Consider the following 23,016-nt stretch of genomic DNA (forward strand, 5'->3'; position numbering starts at 1 on the left):
GCCTGGCCAACATGGTGAAACCTCATCTCACTAAAAATACAAAAATTAGCGAGGCATGGTAGCACGTTGCCTGTAATTCCAGCTACTCAGGAGGCTGAGGCAGTAGAATCACTTGAACCCAGGAGATGGAGGTTGCAGTGAGCCAAAATCGTGCCACTGCACTCCAGCCTGTATGACAGAGGGAGACCCCATCTCAAAAAAAAAAAAAATACGTGGGCATTTTTGCTGATCAGAAGACACACAGCTGTTTTCCAAATGGTCTTTCTTACCAAAAATATCCAAGTCATGTGAACTAAAAGGCATTGGAGTTAGATTCTGTTTTTCTGATAAAAGATTGAAGTGCTTACTTTTCCTTAAACCAGTTATTAGAGTTCTGTGATATATTTTGGTAGAGAAATACCACACACACATAACACATATATAGACACGGAGAGACAGAGAAGCAGATCTTACAACCTTCATTAAGATTCTTTATTTGCCAGTTTTCAAATACAGTTTACACTTGAACAACATAGTGGTTAGGGGTGCCAACCCCTGTGCAATTTAAAATCTGCATATAACTTTTGACTCCCCAAAAACTTAAGTACTAATAGCATACTGTTGACCAAAGCCTTAACTGCTTAATACTACTTAATAACTACTTAACTACTAATAGCATACTATTGACCAATTACATGGTTGATTAACATGCTTAATCATGATATACTAACTAGTATATTATGTGTGTGTGTATGTGTGTGTGTGTATATATATATAATATACTGCATTCTTAAAGTAAGCTGAGGAAAGGTTAAGAAAATCATAAACTGGGCAGGGTGGCTCACGCCTGTAGTCCCAGCACTTTGGGAGGCCGAGGCCAAGAGTTCAAGACTCATGAGGTCAGGAGTTCAAGACCGGCCTGGACAAGATGATGAAACCCTGTCTCTACTAAAAATACAAAAATTAGCCAGCATGGTAGTGGGCACCTGTAATCCCAGCTACTTGGGAGGCTGAGGCAGAGAACTGCTTGAACCCGAGAGGCAGAGGTTGCAGTGAGCCAAGATCAGGCCACTGCACTCCAGCTTGGGTGGCAACAGAGCGAGACTCTGTCTCAAAAAAAAAAAAAAAAAAAAAAAAAAAAATCCTAAGGAAAATATATTTACTGTTCATTAAGTGGCAGTGGATCATTATAAAGGTCTTTATCTGTGTGGTCTTCACACTGAGTTGGCTAGGGAAGATACTGGGTGTTGCACGTGAAGAAAATCCACGTATAAGTGGACCCTGTTAGTTCAAACCATGTCATTTAAGAGTCAACATAGTTTCTATCCCCTCTTTAGACCATCAGTCCTTCAATCACCTGTTACAGTGCCCCCAAGCAATTGCTAACCTGGCACCTCTTAGTTGGCACTTCCACAGAGGTGACTCCCAGATGAAAAAAGGTAGACAATTTACAAATCTTAGATCTAAACACTATACTAATTTGTCCAAACAAAAAAAGGCAAAGGTAAAGGCCCAGTTAAGACTAGATGGTAGCTGGGTGTGGTGGCTCATGCCTGTAATCCCAGCACTTTGGAAGGCAAAGGCAGGCGAATCACTTGAGGTCAGAAGTTCAAAGCCAGCCTGGCCAACATGGTGAAACCCCGTCTCTACTAAAAATACAAAAATTAGCTGGGCATGGTGGTGAGCTCCTATAATCCCAGCTACTCGGAATTTAGCTTTCCTGATGAGTTTCTTAATCAGTTACTGACTTCAGGGCTGCCAAAGACTAACCAGAGCTTCCCTGGGGTGGAGTTTCAGCATTAAAATGAGGTGGAATTTGGCTTTTTCCTTCAAAAGGTGAACTGTAGGGCACAAAGACAGTTTGTGTGCAGCCTCTATAAGCTGGCAGAAACTGGTTTAAGATCTATATGTAGTCATTTATCAGAAAACGATGTTTGTAAGGCCAGTCTTCTGTCCCAATAAGAGTTGTAGTGGGTTTCTGGGTTGTAAATCGGAGTTAGGGAGGGGTCTGATATTTGCCTGATACACCCTGTTGGTAGGGAGCTTAGCAACAGTTTGGTTTTTCATGGAGCATAGGAATTTAGGGAGTTGCCATACCAGTCACCGTGAACCCTGACCTCATAGGTAACTTTTATTTCCTTAACCTTAAAGGTCAGTCCAGACATAGTGGCTCAAAACCTGTAATCCCAGTGCTTTGAGAGGCCTAGCAGGAAGATCACTTGAGCCCAGGAATTCAAGGCTGTAGTAAGCTATGATTGTGCCACTGTACTTCAGCCTGGGACCCTGTATCTAATTTTTTTTGTTTGTTTGTTTTTGTTTTTGAGATGGAGTCTCCCTCTGTTGCCCAGGCTGGGGTGCAGTATTGCAATCTTGACTCACTGCAACATCCACTTACTGGGTTCAGTGATTCTCGTGCCTCAGCCTCCAGAGTAGCTAGGATTACAGGTGTGTGCCACCAAGCATGGCCTGTGTCTGCCTTTGTCTCTAATTTTTAAAAAACAGACAATTTAGAATCTGTCTTAATTTATAAAGGGGCATCTATTTTGCTTTCAGATAACACCATAGAGCTGAAATATTTTGGGAATGGCTTTCTAAAGGTCACTTCTGATATTTCAGGCTTTGCATGGCCCATAAGTAGACTGGATGGTACTTGTCAGGTCCTGAATATCATCCTCAGGAAAATAACATTCTGCTTCTGCTGCTTTTATCCGTTTTTACTCCCTCTCCTTCCCCTGGTCCCACCAATGTATGTTAGCTGGTAAAAGTCAGGTATCCTAGGGTCATGAGTTATAATTAAGACACTGATTTCTTTAAAATATGTTTGAAAATCTTCCCCAGGTTTAGGACATTTTTAAACTATGGCCTGTTTTTATCCATAGCATGTAAGTCAGGAATTACGTGCTATATTTTCAGTTTGTTCTGTTTTATAAGGAAACAGTTGTAACTTTTTTTTTCAGAGAAGAAGGGCAACTCAAAGTTAGTAGACTGAATATTCAGGAGTAGATGCAGTATTCAGGTAAAATGAGAGCGGTGGGAGTTACATTAGTTTATCTGTCTTTGGTATGGGAGGTAATTTTGCATTTCTAGTTTTTCATTAGCTTTTTGCAGTGAATCTTTCAAAAAAGCTATTTTAGAATCCTGTTGTCTCTTTGAGGCCTCTGAATGTCAGTAAGAATCTCGTTCTTTCCGTGTAATTTGGAGGCCTAGGATTCAAGTGAATTTCTTGGATGAACACTCTTTTTCATCTGGAACATTCCACATCATGGTCATCATAATTCTGAATTATTTTTGGTAAAGTTTTGCCACTTTTGTAACTATTTGTAGCTTCTAGGGCCAGAAGTTTTATACATGAAAAGGCAGGACTACCAGAAGGTAGAGTACTCCAATTTTTAGAAATTAGGGATGCTGTTTTTATGTTGGACCTTGTATATCTCAGGACCGGGATGGCTTTGGCTCCAAGATGTCCAACGTAGCCAATAACTTTCCAGTTTCTGTCTGACACAGTCAGACACCTGAGGCCTCCCTCACCTAAGCCTGCAAGAAAAGGAATCCACATACCCACAGATTCCAAAAGCCTGAGTTTATACCCTCCCTGCACTCAACACAGCTGGGATTGGTTAGCTTTAAACTGCACCCCTGTATGCTAGCAGCAAATGGAGTTGGCACCCACATTTCTGTCTGGCCATAATCTTGGGGGCTTGACTCAAGCCATAAAGACCTCTGGAAAGAGGGAGCAAAAAATATAGTTCTTGCCAGTGTTTTGTGAGCCCTCACATTCCCAAAAGTCATGTGCCCTGCCATAGCCCAGATTAACCCTAGGTACTGCAAAGTCAAATGCTCTCTCACAGTGCAGCCTAACCTTGATACCCTCAAAGTCAGAGAGATCAGGTGCTAAAAAGACAGCAGAGCTCAGGCCTGAGAAGGACTTCCAACCCTTGCAGCTCCGTGAGGAAAACATTACTCTCCAGAAAAGGGAGTTAGCTGTTTTCCTGTGTTCCTTGAGTTACCTCAAGATCATCAGTCTCTGTCCCTTTGGGTTGCTAGACCTGTCAAAGGACAAAATTACAACAAATACAGTGTAAGGATCTCAGTTGTCTTTATTGTGACTCTAGCATCAGGCCATTCTTCATTCCAAAGTGGAGAGTAAAAGTGTTCTTGTTACTTCTTTTTTAAGACAGTCTCGCTTTATCACCCGGGCTAGAGTGCAGTGGCCCAATCTTGGCTCACTGCAGCCTCCCGAGTTTAAGCGATTCTCCTGTCTTAGCCTCCCGAGTAGCTGGGATTACAGGTGTGTGCCACCATGCCCGACTGATTTTTGTGTTTTTAGTAGAGATGGGGTTTCACCATGTTCGTCAGGCTGGTCTCTTAACTCCTGACCTCAAGTTATCCGCCTGCCTCAGCCTCCCAAAGTGCTGAGATTACAGGCGTGAGCCACTATGCCCAACCCTTGTTGTTTTTTATATTAATTTTATAGTCAATCACCTTACCATTATTGTCTACAGTGATTTTTCAGTTGACTGTTAATTTCTTGAAAATTTGCATCTGATCTTTCCAATTTTCATACTACTTTGACTTACTTAGTCTAATTATATTATGGTACTTCCTCAAAAATTTTAATAGTTTTGATAGAGAAGAACAAGAATGGCCACAGATATACATGGGAATACTTTTTTTTTTTTTTTTTTTGAGACGGAGTCTCGCTCTGTCGCCCAGGCTGGAGTGCAGTGGCCGGATCTCAGCTCACTGAAAGCTCCGCCTCCCGGGTTTACGCCATTCTCCTGCCTCAGCCTCCCGAGTAGCTGGGACTACAGGCGCCCGCCACCGCGCCCGGCTAGTTTTTGTTTTTTGTATTTTTAGTAGAGACGGGATTTCACCGTGTTAGCCAGGATGGTCTCGATCTCCTGACCTCGTGATCCGCCCGTCTCGGCCTCCCAAAGTGCTGGGATTACAGGCTTGAGCCACCGCGCCCGGCCACATGGGAATACTTTTAATGTTTTTTCATTAATGGTGCCTTTTGCTTGAGATACCATTTTTTTAGTTATGTTAAGGAACTAGTTATTTACGTTGGCTTAAAAAAATTTTTTTAGAAGTGAATGTAGGATTCTGTTACATTTGATTTCAACATCTTACAGAGATTGTCATGTGGTTTTTCTTCCTTGACCTCTTAGTTGGTAAGTTATTGTCTTTGAAAAGACTCCCCTTGGTTGTGGCGTTGTAATGTAGTCGTAATGTGCTGCTGGGGATTCCTTTTGCAAATATTAATGTTTTCTGTGTAGATCTCATAAGTGGAGATTGGCCTATAGGTTTGTGTGTACGTATGATATCCTTGACAGATTTTTTTATATATATAAACATGATTCTGACTTCATAAAAAGTTTAGAAGTTTTCTTTTCTTTTCTTTTCTTTTTTCTCTTTTTGGAGATGGGAGTTTTGCTCTGTCGCCCAGGCTGGAGCGCAGTGGTGTGATCTTGGCTCACAGCAACTTCTGCCTCCCAGGTTCAAGCAATTCTGCTGCCTCAGCCTCCTAAGTAACTGGGATTACAGGCATGCACAACCACTCCCAGCTAATTTTGTATTTTTAGTAGAAATAGGGTTTCACCATGTTGGTCAGGCTGGTCTCAAACTTCTGACCTCAGGTGATCCACCTGCCTCACCTCCCAAAGTGCTGGGGTTATAGGCATGAGCCAGCTGTGCCTGGCCCAAAGTTTTCTTTTTTCTTTTTTTTTGAGACAGAGTCTCACACTATTTCCTGGGCTGGAGTACAGTGGCATAATCTCGGCTCACTGCAACCTCCGCCTCCCGGGTTCAGGCGATTCTCCTGCCTCAGCCTCCTGAGTAGCTGAGATTACAGGCGCCCATCACCACAGCTGGCTTATTTTTTGTCTTTTTTAGTAGAGACGGGGTTCCACTATGTTGGCCAGGCTGGTCTTGAACTCCTGACCCTGTGATCCGCCCACGTCGGCCTCCCAAAGTGCTGGGATTATAGGCATGAGCCACTGCACCTGGCCCAGAAGTTTTGTTTATTTCTTCGAGGGTTGTTTTTTGTTTGTTTGTTTGTTAGAGTCTTCAGAACCAGTGTATTCTTTGAGGTTTTGAATATATTCTATAGAATTAAAGAAAACAGACGGCTGTCCTACTTCCTCTTCATCTGTGACTCCTTACGTTTTATCCCTTTTTTAGTTCAAATGGTTGTTTGAACTAACCATTATGTGTCCCCCTCCTTCCCTTCCCTCCCTTGTTTTCCTTCCTCTTCCTGTACCAAAGAAACAGCTTCTTCTCTTCTACAACTCCAGTTACATGTTTTGAAGACCTTTTTGTTCTTGACGTGGTCTCTTACGTAATTGTCCATTTTGTCTATGCCTTACTATGGCTATTCTGACCTGGCTTTTAATGCACTAATTTCTCTCTTCAACTATATTTACTTAAAATACTATATATCCATCCAACCTTAGTTATTGTATTTTTCCATTCTGGAATTTGCGTTTGATTCTTCTACTTCTTGACTACAGTTCTCAATCTAGTCCTTTATTTCCCTAAACATGCTGTTATTTTAGAATTCATGTTGATAACTTCACTGTGTGAAGTCCCTGTATATTTGTTTCTGTTGTCTGTTACTTCTCTTGTTTTGATTTTCTATTGCGCATTAAGTTCTTGTATGCCTAGTTATTTTTGATTGAGTGTAAGTCATTGCATACGAAAATTTTGGGATTCTATATGATGTTATGTTTCTCTAAAGAGGACCTTAATTGGTTTCTTGAAGAAGAGTAAGAGCACCAGCACCTCACATTGAGGGAGTTAAACTCTCCACACTGGGATTCAGTCCCTGGGAGGTCCAGAGTATTTCCAACTTGCCCCTTTACTTCAGTGGCATAGTCTTCAGGGACCCACCCTAAAGCCTGAGATGAACCATCTCCTTTCTTCTAGGGACTTCCCAGAGGAACTGTTGTTACCAGTTTAGCATGTACCCTTCCAGGTCTTTTCTTTGAATTTGTATGTATCGATGTGTATATACATGTGTGTACATACACGTACTTTTAGAAATGATTTTGTTTGTGTCTTATTGACGTATATTAAGTAAATGGAATCATTCTGTGTATGATTTTGCAGCTTGCTTTTCTTCACTTAATGGCATTTCTTAGCGAAGCTTTCCATTTCAGTACAGATTGAGCTACCTCTTTTTTGGTAGGGGTCAGTTGTAGAGTATTTTGTAGCACAAATAAGTAATAGTTTATTTAACCGTTCACTCAGGGACAAACTTCAGAATGTCTCTAGGCTTTTTTCTGTTTATGCTGAATATTCTTGTATATGCCCTTTTTAGATAGATAAGGGTTTATAGAACATTATGAAAAAATGGTGACAGATACACATTTTTTATTTATATTTATATATTTGTGTATTTATTTATTTATTTGAGACGGAGTCTCGCTCTGTCTCCAGGCTGGAGTGCTGTGGCACCATCTCGGTTCACTGCAACCTCTGACTCCCTGGTTCAAGCAGTTCTGCTATGTCAGCCTCCCGAGTAGCTGGGATTACAGGCATGCACCACCGCGCCCAGTTGATGCTTGTATTTTTAGTAGAGATGGGATTTCACCACGTTGGCCAGAATGGTCTCGATCTCCTGACCTTGTGATCCACACACCTCAGCCTCCCTAAATGCTGGGATTACAGGTGTGAGCCACCGCACCTGGGCTACGTTTTTTATTTTAATAAATAGTGCCAAATTTCTCTCCTAAATTCACCAGCAGTAAATGATAGTATAAGAATTTTCACACATGGCCAAGCATGGTGCCCCATGCCTGTAATCCCAGCACTTTGGGAGGCTAAGGTGGGCCAATCATCCGAGGTCAGGAGTTCAAGACCAGCCTGGCAATGGCGAAACCCTGTCTCTACCAAGAATACAAAGATTAGCTGGGTTTGGAGGTGTGTGCCTATAATCCCAGCCACTCGGGAGATTGAGGCAGGAGAATCGCTTGAACCTGGAAGGCGGAAGTTGGAGTGAACTGAGATCACGCCATTGCACTCCAACCTGGGTGACAGAGCGAGATTGTCTCCAAAAAAAAAAAAAAAAAAAAAAAAAAAAGAATTTTCACCATCCTCACCATTGCTTGGTATTATCTAATTTAAAAGTTTGCCAGTTTTACAGGGAAAAAAATACTGTCTTGTTTTAATTTTTCATTTTGCTGGTTGCTAATGAGATTTAGATTGTTTTTATATGTTTTTTGAACATTTCTTATTCTTCTGATGTGTTAGCATTCTTTCATTGTTTTCTCTGCTGTGGAGTTATTTTTGTTTTAGTGGTCTCAGATTAAATTATAATTCAGGGCCGGGTTCAGTGGCTCATGCCTGTAATCCCAGCACTTTGGGAGGCTGAGGGAGGCAGATCACTTGAGGCCAGGAGTTTGAGACCAGCGTGGCCAACATGGCGAAACCCCATCTCTACTAAAAATATAAAAATTCGCTGGACATGGTGGCACATGCTTGTAATCCCAGCTACTTGGGAGGTTAAGGCACAAGAGTTGCTTGAGCCTGGGAGGCAGAGGTTGCAGTGAGCTGAGATCGCACCGTTGCACTCCAGCCTGGGTAACAGAGGAAAACTCTGTCTGAAAAGTAAAAATAAGTTATAATTCAAACTCTATCTCAAGCTTTAATCTATGAATGACTACTTTGATTCTTACAGATAGTACATAGTGTAATCAAATTTCAATGTTAAGATAAATATAAATATAGGTATTGTTAAGGGGGAGGGTGTTTTTGTTTCTTTCCTATCCTATCTCGGAAGCTCAATATAAGTACATAAGGAGGGATAGGCATAGGAAAGAAATTGAATTATTAAAATTTCATTTTTTCTTAGACAAATAAACCTCAGAGATCACGACCCAATCTCATCAAACCAGCTGCCCAGTGGCAAGATCTGAAAAGGTTGGGAGAAGAAAGCCCTAAAAAGTCTAGAGCAGCATTTGAATCAGATAAGAGCAGCTATTTTTCAGTGTGTAACAACCCATTGTTTGATTCTGGGGCACAGGATGATTCTGAGGATGACTACGGTGAATTTCTGGATCTTGGGCCTCCTGGAATCTCTGAATTCACTAAGCCAAGTGGCCAAATAGAAAAAGAACCCAAGCCTGGACCGAGTCGTAACGAAGCAGCAAATGACATTGTCAACCCCAGATCAGAGCAGAAAGTCATCATCTTGGAAGAAAGTAGCCTTCTTTACACAGAAAGCGATCCTTTAGAAACTCAGAACCAGTCATCCGAAGACTCAGAGACAGAGCTGTTATCAAATCCAGGAGAGTCAGCTGCTCTAGCAGATGATCAGGCCATCGAAGAAGACTGCTGGTTAGATCATCCTTACTTCCAGTCTCTGAACCAACAGCCCCGTGAAATAACAAACCAAGTTGTTCCTCAGGAACGGCAGCCTGAAGCAGAACTGGGCCGCTTGTTGTTTCAGCATGAATTCCCGGGGCCAGCTTTTCCAAGGCCAGAACCCCAGCAAGGTGGGATTTCAGGCCCCTCTTCTCCTCAGCCTGCCCATCCTCTAGGAGAGTTTGAAGACCAACAGTTAGCAATTGATGATGAAGAGCCAGGTCCAGCCTTTCCAATGCAAGAATCTGAAGAGCCCAATTTGGAAAACATTTGGGGGCAAGAAGCTGCAGAGGTAGATCAAGAACTTGTTGAACTATTAGTGAAAGAAACGGTAAGTTTTATCAAGTAAATGCAGACACTACATATACTGAGTTTCTTTCTTTTTTTTTAATTGCAAAAAAAGGTTGTATGCGTGGACTTTATTTTTCTAAGAAGTATATATCTAGATATACAGAAAAGAGACACTCTGAAGATGTGAAAATGGAATCGGGGTTCCTTTACTATACTTAACTCTTCAGGAAGCTCTCTGGGATTCTAACTGCATATCATGGTGGCCTGGTGCTGTCATACCTGCAGTTCCTCGTTTTTTTCAAATTCCTTGAGTTCACTCCAAATGGAAACCCTTAAAGCAGGTTTATTGAATTACCTAGACCTATGCTGTCCAATATGGCACTTACTAGCTCCTTGTGGCAGTTTACATTTAAATGTCTTACAGTTAAATAAAATTTTCCCGTGGCACCAGTCACATCTTAGCCTTAGTAGCCACATGAGGCTAACAGCTTACCTCATCATCAAGCATAGAGGACAATGTTTCTGTCATCCTACAAAGCTCTATTAGTGGTGATATTAAGAGTAATATAAGGGCCGGGCATGGTGACTCACGCCTGTAATCCCAGCACTTCAGGAGGCCAAGGTGGGTGGATCACAAGGTCAGGAGATCAAGACCGTCCTGACTAACACAGTGAAACCCTGTCTCAACTGAAAAAACAAAAAATTAGCCTGGTGTGGTGGCATGCGCCTGTAGTCCCAGCAACCTCCGCCTCCTGGGTTCAAGCGATTCTCCTGCCTCAGCCTCCTGAGTAGCTGGGATTACAGGTGCATACCACCACACCTGGCTAATTTTTGTGTTTTTTTTAAGTAGAGACGGGGTTTCACCATGTTGGCCAGGCTAGTTTCGAACTCCTGACCTCAGGTGATCCGCCTGCCTCGGCCTCCCAAAGTGCTTCGATTATAGGCATGAGCCACCGCTCCCAGCCTCCCAGGTGTTTTTATCTAGCCATGAGGTTGTGAGCTGCTTGAGGGCTGGTATGACATTGTAACTTATTTGTGTTTTGATTCCCTTTGTCTAGACAGAGATGCTCAGTATTTGTTGAAACAATGAAGAATGGATCTGTAAAATGGGGACAGAGAATGAGATCTCTCAAGACCTTTCTAGACCTAATCTTCTATGTAGACAGATGAATCTGAGAACTAGTGTTGACTTTGAAGACACAGACCTGCTTCAAAGCCCTTTTCTAGTCTTTAGTCATTTTATTACACTTTTGCCATCTGTCTTGTATTGGCATTTGAAACCATTCTAGTGAATGAAATATAAATTATGTTCTTATTTGTTTCTAGGAAGCAAGATTTCCAGATGTAGCAAATGGGTTTATTGAGGAAATAATTCATTTGAAGAATTATTATGATCTGAATGTGTAAGTATAATACCATGCTTTTTTTGTGGTAGTGGTTGTGGTAAAATATATATAATATAAAATTTACCATTTTAATCATTTTTAAATATACAATTTGGTGGTGTTAAGTATGCAACTATCACTACCATCCATCTCCAGAACTCTTTCTTCTTCTCAAAATGAAACACTGTCCCCATTAAACACTCACTCCGCATCCCCCTCCCAAGCCAGTGGCACCCACCATCCTACTTTCTTTCTATATGGATTTGACTGCTATCAGGGCCTCATGTATTTATTCTTTTCTGACTGGCTTATTTCACTTGGCATGTCTTTTTTAATGACCTTGTTCATTCTGACATTAGTGATATACAGACTGTTTTCTGGATTTTATGGAATACTGCATGGTTACAGAATTATGATGCTGAGTTGTTTCTGAGATTGATACTACCTGTGTTTTAGTCAAGATGTTAAGACATTTTCTTCCCTACAATTGTAACAAAGTGTTCTGCAACCACTCTCGAGAAATACATAGAAGCATTTCTTAATTTTCATTATAAAAAGGATAAATATAGACCAGACACATAGCTCACACCTTTAATCCTGGCACTTTGGGAGGCTGAGGCAAGAGGATTACCTGAGTCCAGGAATTCAAGGCTTCAGGGAGCTATGTTACGTTCCTACACTCCAGCCTGGGAGGCAGAGTGAGATCTTGTCTCTGTTTAAAAAAAATTTTTTTTTAAGTCTTAAATATGCTTTTTAAAAATACAAGTTTTCCTGAAGAATATAAAATGAAAAATATACTCTTTCCCCTCCTTCTGATCTGCAGAAGTGAAATAGTCGTAATTTGTTGTTGTTGTTGTTGACGGAATCTTGTTCTGTTGCCCAGGCTGGAGTGCAGTAGTGTGATCTTGGCTCACTGCGATCTCCACTTCCCGGGTTCAAGCAATTCTCCTGCCTCAGTCTCCTGAGTAGCTGGCATTACAGGCGTGCTCCACCGCACCCGGCTAATTTTTGTATTTTTAGTAGAGACAGGGTTTCACCATGTTGGTCAGGCTAGTCTTGAACCCCTGACCTTGTGATCTGCTTACCTTGGCCTCCCAAAGTGCTGGGATTACAGCCGTGAGCCACTGTGCCCAGCCTGGTGGTAAACTTAAACAAAATAGTTCACTAAACACCTTTCCTCAAAGTTCCTATCTTATACTGTAGTTCTCAGTCAGGGGTGCAGGTGGGTTTCTTCCCTGCTGAGGCTGAGAAGGAAGGACCCCTTTCCAGGTACTTAACCCAATGTAGATACTTTTTTCTAATTTGTACAATGACACTGTTGGAGCCAGTAGTGGCCTTGTCTGATCCCACCTCTGTACAGAGGCAACCACTGTCATCAGATTTTTATTTGTTTATTTATTTATTTATTTTTGACACAGAGTCTCACTCTGTCGCCTACACTAGAGTGCAATGGTGCAATCTCAGCTCACTGCAGCCTCCGCCTCCCAGGTTTAAGTGACTCTCCTGCCTCAGCCTCCCAAGTAGGTGGGATTACAGGCATGCGCCATCACGCCTGGCTAATTTTTGTATTTTTAGTAGAGACAGAGTTTCGCCATGTTGGCCAGGCTGATCTTGAACTCCTGACCTCAGGTGATCCGCCTACCGCAGCCTCCCAAAGTGCTGGGATTACAGGTGTGAGCCACTTCACCTGGCCTTCCCTTAATCTTTATCAATTTTACTTAACATGCTTCTCAGTAAAGCAAAACCATTAAGAGTATATACTACCAGGCCATAGATTGGTGATGTTGTCAGTTCTGGAAATTTTGTAGCTGTTTCCTGTCTTCTGTAACTCTTCTCCCACAATCTCCATGTCTCTAAGTTCACCTCTTTGTCTCTGAGATGCATTCTGGACGATTTCTTCACAGGTGTCTTCTAGCCCACAAATTTCTCTTCAGCAGAGTGTAATCTTATAACTCATCCACTGTGTTACTGTTTTTCAGTTATGATATTTCAGCTTTTAATTTTCTTGGTTATTTTCCTAGAATTTTGTTCTTTGCCTACATTTTTAATCTTTTTTTATTTCTTTAAACAATAATCATCGCTTCTTTGTGAGTTTGATTGTTCTGATGTGTTAAGTTCTTGGGAATCTTATTGGGAATCTTATTCTGTTCTTCCTGCTGGCTCCCATTGTGCCTCATTTTCTTGTGTATTTTCTAAGTTTGACTCTAAGCTCATGTCTTGAGTTCTTGATAGAGTTGGTTTCTTTAGAGAGGATTGTTTTTGCTTCTTTCAAGTCCCCAAGGGCAGTGTCAGTTTGAAACGACTTTAGATTCCTGTCTTGAAGTTTTTGGATTATACAAACTTTTTTTATTTTATTTATTTATTTATTTATTTATTTTTTTGAGATGAAGTCTCACTCTCTTGCCCAGGCTGGAGTGCAGTGGCGTGATCCTGGCTCACTGCAACCTCCGTCTCCTGGGTTCAAGTGATTCTTCTGCCTTAGCCCCCCGAGTAGCTGGGATTACAGGCGCACACCACCATGCCCAGCTAATTTTTGTATTTTAGTAGAGATGGGGTTTCACCATGTTGGCCAGGCTGGTCTCGAACTCCTGACCTCAAGTTAGTCACCTGCCTCAGCCTCCCAAAGTGCTGGGAAACGTGAGCCACGATGCCCGGCAAACTTTTTTTTTCTTTCTTTCTTTTTTTTTTTTTTTTTTTGAGAGACAGAATTTTTCCCTTGTCGCCCAAGCTAGAGTGCAATGACATGATCTCGGCTCACTGCAACCTTTGCCTCCCATGTTCAGATGATTCTGCTGCCTCAGCCTCCCGAATAGCTGGGATTATAGGTATGTGTTACCTCACCCAGCTTGGATTACCCAAACTCTTAAAGCATTTTTTATTTTTCAACAAGAGACTCTGCCTGGGTATTTAACCTTCCATACAGTGAGGAAAAAAAGCCATTTTGTTATTTACATGCCAGCTACTCACTCATCTCAAGCCTTTCCACATATTTATTGTGTATAGTTTTTAAACTTGGTTATTGTAGAATATGATATACACAAAGAAAAATGAAGAAAATAAAGATGCACAGTTCAGTAATTTATCACAAAGCAAACACTTATGTAACCACGACCCAGAAATCTTCAAGAAATAGAATGTTGCTATCCTCTTTGAACACTACATAACGATTTTGTGTAGTCTATAGTCTTTTGCGTCTGACTTCTTTTCACTCAGCATTATGTTTGTGAGACTTATTCATGTTGGGTAGAACCACAGTTTACATATTTTTCATATACCACTTAGCAATGAAATTTTCCATCTACTTTTGATAGGGATTTGAGTTCTGACTGTCACAAATAATGTAGCTGTGAACATTCTCCTGCTTGTCTCCTGAACTCTACGTGCCCCACGCCCTGGCATCCACCTTCCTGTTGGCTATGTTTGCTGTTTTCCAGGAGAATTGTTTTTGGGGGAGTTTTTTCCCCTCCTAGCTTTTGAAATACTTTCTTTTTGGATTTCTAAGTGGCATAATAATAACTACATTTTTAAAATTACTAAGCTTTATTTTTTAGAGCAGTTCTAGGTTTACAGGAAAATTGAGCAGCAATGACTACATTTTTACAATGAAAACTTTTCTCGTAGACTTCCACTCACCTAAAAAGCAACTTGTATGTGTGAATTGCTTTGACAACTCTTCAATAAGACTGAGTTATGTTATTTTTTGTAGTTAACTAGGGTAGGCATAAAGTAGCATAAGTGACATTTCTTTGATAATTGGCTGTTTTTTTCATATATTTGTTTACTAATTGTATTTCCTTTGCATGTGAATTGTTTACTTCTCTCTGCTCTTTGAATTCCTTTTTTTCTTGTTTTGGTTAATGTTTTCCTGGTTATGAAATGTAATACTGGTTTGTTCATTACAGAAAATGTAAATGGTACAGAAAAGTATAAATTTAGCTCATTTAAAGAACAATGATTTGAATACCAGATAACATGTTTTAGTTTTGTTTTTTGTTTTTTGTTTTTTTTTTTGAGACGGAGTCTCGCTCTGTCCCCCTGGCTGGAGTGCAGTGGCGCGATCTCGGCTCACTGCAAGCTCCGCCTCCCAGGTTCACGCCATTCTCCTGCCTCAGCCTCCTGAGTAGCTGGGACTATAGGCGCCCGCCACCGCACCCGGCTAATTTTTTGTATTTTTAGTAGAGACGGGGTTTCACTGTGGTCTCGATCTCCTGACTTTGTGATCCGCCCACCTCGGCCTCCCAAAGTGCTGGGATTACAGGCGTGAGCCACCACGCCTGGCCTGTTATAGTATTTTTTAATAATTTAACCTCATAGAAATTGAAGAATACTTCAATGTTTTTCTCTCCTTCTGCTAATGAACATCATGTTTAAGTATATCTTCAAGATTGTCTATAAAAATCACTAAACTGTAATCAAATTGACACCTTCTGTTACAGTTCTGTTCTACTTCCTGAGTCTCACACGTGTACTTATTTTTAGGGACTTGCTGACCCTCTGTGCTTTTTGTGTCACTCAGAAACAAACATTGATCCTTAAACACATAAAAATTCTTATGAGGCCGGGTGCGGTGGCTCAAGCCTGTAATCCCAGCACTTTGGGAGGCTGAGACGGGCAGATCACGAGGTCAGGAGATCAAGACCATCCTGGCTAACACGGTGAAACCCCGTCTCTACTAAAAAATACAAAAAACTAGCCGGGCGAGGTGGCGGGCGCCTGTAGTCCCAGCTACTCGGGAGTCTGAGGCAGGAGAATGGCGTAAACCTGGGAGGTGGAGCTTGCAGTGAGCCGAGATCGTGCCACTGCACTCCAGCCTGGGCAACAGAACAAGACTCCTTCTCAAAAAAAAAAAAAAAAATTCTCGTGATATCCGAAAAGCAAGGGAATGTACCGTCATTGTATTGCATCTTTTCAAGCCAATCTTGTTTCCCTGACACTGCTTTCCTTTCCGTTAGTCTCTGGGCTCCTAGGACAATGTTAATTCCACAACTAAACTAAAATGTTAATGGAAACTGGAAATAAGGCCCAAAGCTGAGTTGAGCAGGCTGGGATTTTGTTGTAGCTCAGTCTCAGTTGCTTTATGTGCATCTTTCAATGACCTTCAGATGGAACCATCTGGGCATTTTAAGCAGGAAGGGCCTATTCATTAGAGAACCACATGGCAGGTAATCTACTCTGGCTGGTTAACTTAGACCTTTCACTCACGTGGGGTCAACTTCAGTTGGATGAAGACAGCAACAACTATCTAAGGGTTGAAAGGTCGGAGTACTAGCCTGGCTTACTTTGCAGGAGTGCCTTCTCTAGATCCGCTAGCATGTCAGATCACCTCAAGCATGACATCATATGAAGAGGTAGGCAGATTGAAGTCCAACAGGCTTCCCCTCTGCTTTTGCCCCAGGGTGCAGATATTAGAGAATACCACTTGTTTCTGTAGAAGAAAAACTTTATCCTTCATTTTCTGGGCCTCTAAATGTCCCTTAACCTCCAGAAGAGCTCTGTTGGTAAGCATAATGAAAGGATTAAACTAGAAATGAATTTTGACAGTTTATAGTGAGAGCTTCTGATATCTACCGTGTGGAACTTCATATCTGTAGCATTTCAGTATTTTAAGTTCTTAATATTGTTGAAAATATAAAATGGGGAGAGATGAACCTCTCAAACATGTTTTTTTTTTTTTTAAGAAATCATATCTACTGTTCCACCTGTATTTCATGTAGAGGTGTACTTATGTATCATGTACTTGAGAAAACGTGAAAACAGACCATTTTAAAGGTAGTTCATGTCTAATTTGTCGCCGCGTCAAATATGCACATGTAATGAGTTGTCTGTAACTCAGGCCTTTCCCTACAGACAGGATTTTTGCTGGTGGCTAATTCTCAGGTCAGCCTTCAAAGGTTTGCATAACCTCAGTGCACACCAGTGAATTCTAGGACAGAGAATTACCACTGATGACAATGGTTTTAAAGGAAAATGTACTCTGAATTCTTGTCTCCCTCTGTAATAGGAGTTTCCTGCTTTTTTTCCTCTCTTTGGGCCTCTGGCATTGTGTTCCATAGACTGGGCAGGCTGTGGTGGTAGGGAAGCGGGGAGCTTAGAGACAAAAAGTATATGGGACTCCCAGAAGTAATGGCAAAGGGAAATGCATTGAGATGTCAGGATGAGCGAGAGCGCTTTGACATGGGTCCCCGGCGGGGGTTGCAGAATAAACGAACGTGTCCAAACCAGTCCCCAAACACTGGCACCTGGGTGAGAAAAAGAGGCAGAGCTGGGCACTTTTTCTCTGCCTTCTTTCTGCCAGACCTCCTGTCCTACTATTATAGGCCTTACTATTGACATCTGGCAAAAGAGAATCAGTAGAAAGGAGGTGTGTGAGAACTGCAGGTATAGCACCTAGGGGTTCATCCTAGGAATCTACTGGAGCAAGAGAAAGAACAGAGAAAAGGGGAAGTCCCCATTAACCTCTGAGCAAAGGAACTTCCTTGCTACTGAATGTGGCTAGAGCTGTACCCCACTCACTCTATCTTCAGTACTGTGCAGTCATTCCAAGGTGGTTGTCTGATTTGGCTGTGAAGAGCCTGAATAGTTAATATTTGTTGGGTCTGGGTGGTGATACATCAATGTGTGTTATCTCACTCTATATATCCTTACTTTGGAAGTATTTCATGATGATAATACACAAAGCTAATGGGTTTGGTGTGAAGAGTGTCTGTTCATAGGAAAACATGATCTATTCATCAGTCTAGCTTAACAGCTAGCTAAATAAACCGAGTATAACTCAGTGTCTCATAGAGCTTTATATTACCTTAGAGATTCATGTTACCAGAGGGATATGAAAAGTATTAATGAATTAACAGAAGATCTTTTATATTTCATTTATTTATTACATCTCTTAGCAGACCATTTTTTATTGTAAATGTGAATACACAGTTTTCCACTTCTTTCTTGTTCATAGTTTTCTTGACAAAAGAGTAGCTACTTTTCTTACAAATTGTCCAATTTCGTAGTTTAACCAATAATAGTTTCAGTGACTTCATTACATTAACACACAACTGATACCTAAACTTCAGAGGAGTTTGCCTTAATCAGTATGTTCGTTGCTTTTTAAATTTTTTATCTTCCACAAAGATAGGAATTCAATGCACTTGTTTGTTTATTTTTCTGTTTAGTTTTTCTGGGCTGGACATTTTAATTTCTTGTTAGGCCAGTTGTAATGTGTGACTAAGGACTATATTCTTCAAACATTGCATTTGAGGCAATGGGCAGGTGTGGGGTTTGGAAGCAGTATGAAAGTAACATCATTTGTTTTTGCAGACTTTGTAATTTTCTTCTGGAAAACCCAGATTATCCAAAGAGAGAAGATAGAATCATCATAAATCCCAGTAGCAGTCTGCTGGCCAGCCAGGATGAGACAAAGGCAAGTGTGGTGTTCTTGCTTTGCAGTCGCTACCTGGAAATGCTCTGCTTTGTTGTTGTTGTTGTTGTTATCTGTATGGGAAGAAAGTGCTTTGTTGGGACAAGTTTTTAAAGACTAGCAGAGGGACATAGGATTTCAGAATATGTCTACACTTCAGTGCGATCTCCCATTCTGAGCCACTTTGAATTCTGTCTTTAACTTCTATCTTTCCTTGTAATTCTTGTCTTCTTATCTTCCTTTTCCCACAAAGAATTAAATGAATCCTCCATATCTTTAATCCTACAAAGCAAATTCCTAAAACAAAACCAGAATTGGCCAGGACTCTTAACATTTTATTATGAAAATTTTCAAACCTACAGAAAAGTTGAAATATTTTACGTCGATCACCTATATCCCTACCACTGGTGCTACTAAAAAGTTAACAGTTTACTGTATCCTCTTTATCATATATATGTCCTCTGTCTGTCCATCAGCACATCTTTGTTATGTTTCATTTCATTATAATGCATTTCAAAGTAAACTGCAAAAACATCAGTACACTTCCCTGTAAATACATCAGCATGCAGATCATTACCTAGAGTTGAATATCTTTTTTCTTTTGATGTGAGATTTGTATACAGTGTATACTATACATCTGTTTAACCAGGTCTCATATCAAGATGTAAACAGCTTGGTTTTTAAAAACTTTAATCATTGTCATTATTTGTGATCCAAACTGGCATTTAGTGTGTTACATGGTAAAGTATGGTTGAGAACTAACTTTATTAAGATCTGTTACTTGATCTTCCAACTCCCCATAGATTCTTTGACTGTCTCTCTTACGTATTCTATAATAGAAAAAAAAATAGTTGTGTGTAAATATGTTGTGGAAAGAATGGCTGAAAGATTGGTTTAAATCCCCAACTATACTTCTTTACTAATTATAACTAGTAAAACTAGTCTGTCGACTCCAGACAGGTTCGTTTAACCTCTCTGAGCCACCATTTTCTCATCTCTCTTATAGGGCTGGTAACTTCCTTATAGAGTAATTAGAACAAACATTATTCTTTTCTACACATGTAATTCTTAAAATGATTTCCCTTACATGGGAAATGTACTGCCTGGCCTCTGATTTTATGCTTCTCTCTCGTTTCAGTTGCCTAAAATAGACTTTTTTGACTATTCTAAATTGACTCCTCTTGACCAGCGCTGCTTCATCCAAGCTGCTGACCTCCTCATGGCAGACTTCAAAATGCTCAGTAGTCAGGACATCAAGTGGGCGCTGCATGAGCTCAAAGGACACTATGCAATCACCCGAAAGGTGCTCTACTTGGTCTTCCTCTTGGGGTCACACCTCTTGGCTACATCTTCCCATGATAACAGAATGAACAGTCCAGCTTGTGGAAATTGGGATGGTTTATGATTGCTAAGGAATTAGGCTGAAGATAAATAGATAGGTATTTGCTGATCATGAAGGGTTAAATGAAAAGAAATAATAGAGGCCGGGCGCGGTGGCTCAAGCCTGTAATCCCAGCACTGTGGGAGGCCGAGACAGGTGGATCACGAGGTCAGGAGATAGAGACCATCCTGGCTAACACGGTGAAACCCTGTCTGTACTAAAAAATACAAAAAAACTAGCCGGGCGAGGTGGCGGGCGCCTGTAGTCCCAGCTACTCGGGAGGCTGAGCCAGAAGAATGGCGTAAACCCGGGAGGCAGAGCTTGCAGTGAGCTGAGATCCGGCCGCTGCACTCCAGCCTGGGCGACAGAGCGAGACTCCGTCTCAAAAAAAAAAAAAAGAAAAGAAATAATAGATAGATGAGAAGCAGAGAAGTCCTGGTTTGACCATAAAATCCTGGAAGGTAATACATTCTAGTGTGGAATGCAGGAGTATGAAAGATGTGTTCTAATCCTGCTCCTTCCTGATTTGCTTTCTGACTTGGGACAGGTCACATGACCATCCATCCCCCAGATGGCTCAGTTATCCTATCATTGATAGGATGTAAAGTCTGTAAAGAGTCCAGGAACACAGCATTGCCCTCTCAGAGGAGAATGGACAGCTACTGACAGCTCCCACCGTTCTCCCCCCAGGATCCTAAAATAGATAGCACTTAAAGGCCTTTGTTAAGGGTGAGAAGCGTGCTGGTTCGTGGTGGTAACACAGACATCTTCCATGAAGGACAGCACACGGTGCCCACTTTGTAGCTGTGGCCAGAACAGAAGTGCATGCGCCAGCAGAGACCTTGGCTTACTCCTCATTCTCCCTTACTGCCATTAAATTCTATTCAACTGAAATTCTTGTGATGCTCAGCGAACACTATGATGTTTCTTTTGTCCAAAGGACAAACATGGAGTTATTGTAGTGGTTAAAATACTCATTGGCCTTACCTGGAGGAAGGGAAGAACCAAGCCAAGGACTGTGGCTCATGCTGAGGTCTAGGCCAACCGCCTTCCACCTCTTTTTTTTTTTTTTTTTTGAGATGGAGTCTCGCTCTGTCGCCCAGGGTGGAGTGGAGTGGTGCGATCTTGGCTCACTGCAGCCTCTGCCTCCCCAGTTCAAGCGATTCTCCTGCCCCAGCTTCCTGAGCAGCTGGGACTGCAGATGCTCACCACCACGCCTGGCTAGTATTTTTAGTAAAGATGGGGTTTCACCATGTTGGCCAGGCTGGTCAGCAACTCCTGACCTCAGATGATCCGCCTGCCTCAGCCTCCCAAAGTGCTGAGATTACCAACATGAGCCACTGCGCCTGGCCAAAAAAAAGACTGAAAGAAAAATAGAGGGGCTTTGAAAGGGTAAAACAGGAGGCAACCTAAGGTAGACCAAGGGTCTCCAGAAGGGCCTCCCTGAGCAAGGAACATTTAATCACAGACCCAGGTAGGAGTTTGGTGAAAGGGGTTGTGGAAGATGTCGGTATCATTTGTTGGGGTGAGAACTAGTATAAACATCTGCTTTGGAGGGAAATAATCATGAATTCAATCTGGGAAACATTGGTTGCCAGTGTGCTGAGAAGGGCCTGTGAGACATCTAAGTAAAAATAATTCATTGGGAGGTTCAGTGGACTAAAAAGTTTGGAAAATACAGACTGTAGATAGGAATTTTTTTTTTTTTTTTGTATCTCCTTGGGTTTTATGGTGATAAGACTTTGAGAGTCATCAGCATATGGAAAATCTCACCAGCCCGGATGAGGTACCCAGAGATACCAGGTGAGAAGAGAGGATTGCTGACATGTGAAGAGCAAGCGGAGGAGGCAGGCAGACAGGAAGGAGGAAGTTGAAAGACTGGAGCAGTCTGTATTATCATCATCATCATTGTTATTGTTATTTATTTATTTATTTATTTATTTATTTTTTTGAGACGGAGTCTAGCTCTGTTGCCCAGGCTGGAGTGCAATGGCCGGATCTCAGCTCACTGCAAGCCCCGCCTCCCGGGTTCACACCATTCTCCTGCCTCAGCCTCCCGAGTAGCTGGGAGTACAGGCGCCCGCCACCTCGCCCGGCTAATTTTTTTTTGTATTTTAGTAGAGACGGGGTTTCACCGTGTTAGCCAGGATGGTCTCGATCTCCTGAACTCGTGATCCGCCCGTCTCGGCCTCCCAAAGTGCTGGGATTACAGGCTTGAGCCACCGTGCCCGGCCGTTGTTACTGTTATTTAGAGACAGGGTCTCTGTTACCCAGGCTGGAGTACAGTGGCACAATCATGGCTTATTGCAACCTTGACCTTCTGGGCTCAAGCCATCCTCCTGCCTCAGCTTCCCATGTAGCTAGGACTACAGGTGTGCACCACCACACCTGGATGATCTTTTCATTTTTTGTAGAAATGGGGTCTTGCTAGATTGTGCAGGTTGGTCTTGAACTCCTGGCCTCAGGCTGTCCTCCCACCTCAACCTCCTAAAGCACTGGGATGCCACCATGGCCAGCCTGTTATTAAATACTGCTAAGAGTTTGTGCAAGATGAGGACTAAAATGCAGATGGTAGACTTGTAGACTTGGCCACTCAGTAATAAGCATAGATTAGTAAGTGCAAAGGCAGGGTAGATGCCAGATTAGAGACAGCTGGAAAGCTTGTGGTCATAAGGGTGAGGTGGTGAAACAGCAGATAAACAGCTCCTCTGATAAATTTCTCTACAAAGAGGAGAGGACAAAAGAGGGGCTGGCATTGAAAGAGAGATGAGATCACCTTCTCAACACTGCCACACTGGGGATTAAGTTTCAGCAGGAGTTTCAGACAAACACTGCCATCATAGCCACCCCCCTTCTCATGCCGCCCAGGCTTGGACCCCAGCCTGCCCTGCACCCTAACAACGTAGCCACAGGACATGAGCCCTAAGGCCACCTACCCCCTGCCACACTCAAGAGTCCCACCCAGTCTTCCTGAAAGGCTCCCACTCTTCCTTCTTCTCTTCCAGGCAGGATGGCCTTACCTCACACACTCCTCCTTCCTGTTCAAATCAGGTACCCCTTCTCCCTCCTTTTTTTTAGGATGGCAGACTTGAGCACCTTTTTTTTTTTTTTTTTTTTTTTAAGACAGAGTTACACTCTGTCGCCTAGGCTGGAGTGCAATGGCGCAATCTCAGCTCACTGCAACCTCTGCTTACCAGGTTCATCGATTT

General features: G+C 42.0%; 2 protein-coding genes across 29 annotated transcripts in view; both read left to right on the top strand.

The window, feature by feature from the left end:
* ACTB (actin beta) overlaps window positions 1-23,016 on the top strand; it is a 468,316-nt gene that overhangs the window by 235,178 nt on the left and 210,122 nt on the right. Inside the window, exon 1 of one of the 25 annotated variants that reach the window (XM_050784102.1) lies at window positions 8,718-8,721. The exons of the other annotated variants lie outside the window; for them this stretch is intronic. The gene's annotated coding sequence lies outside the window, so the exon portion shown is untranslated. Of the gene's footprint in view, window positions 1-8,717; window positions 8,722-23,016 lie in introns of those variants that run through there. 25 annotated transcript variants of the gene reach the window in all.
* LOC126950451 (E3 ubiquitin-protein ligase RNF216) overlaps window positions 1-23,016 on the top strand; it is a 162,407-nt gene that overhangs the window by 30,635 nt on the left and 108,756 nt on the right. For 3 of the 4 annotated variants that reach the window (XM_050783948.1, XM_050783949.1, XM_050783950.1), the window contains 4 exons: window positions 8,831-9,673; window positions 10,960-11,036; window positions 18,327-18,429; window positions 19,565-19,729. In XM_050783948.1, coding sequence (XP_050639905.1) covers window positions 8,831-9,673; window positions 10,960-11,036; window positions 18,327-18,429; window positions 19,565-19,729 — 1,188 coding nt within the window. The remainder of the gene's footprint in view (window positions 1-8,830; window positions 9,674-10,959; window positions 11,037-18,326; window positions 18,430-19,564; window positions 19,730-23,016) is intronic. The other variant, XM_050783951.1, reaches the window with a different exon arrangement.

The sequence above is a fragment of the Macaca thibetana genome, chromosome 3 (assembly GCF_024542745.1).
Source record: "Macaca thibetana thibetana isolate TM-01 chromosome 3, ASM2454274v1, whole genome shotgun sequence".
NCBI classification, from domain to species: Eukaryota; Metazoa; Chordata; class Mammalia; order Primates; family Cercopithecidae; genus Macaca; species Macaca thibetana.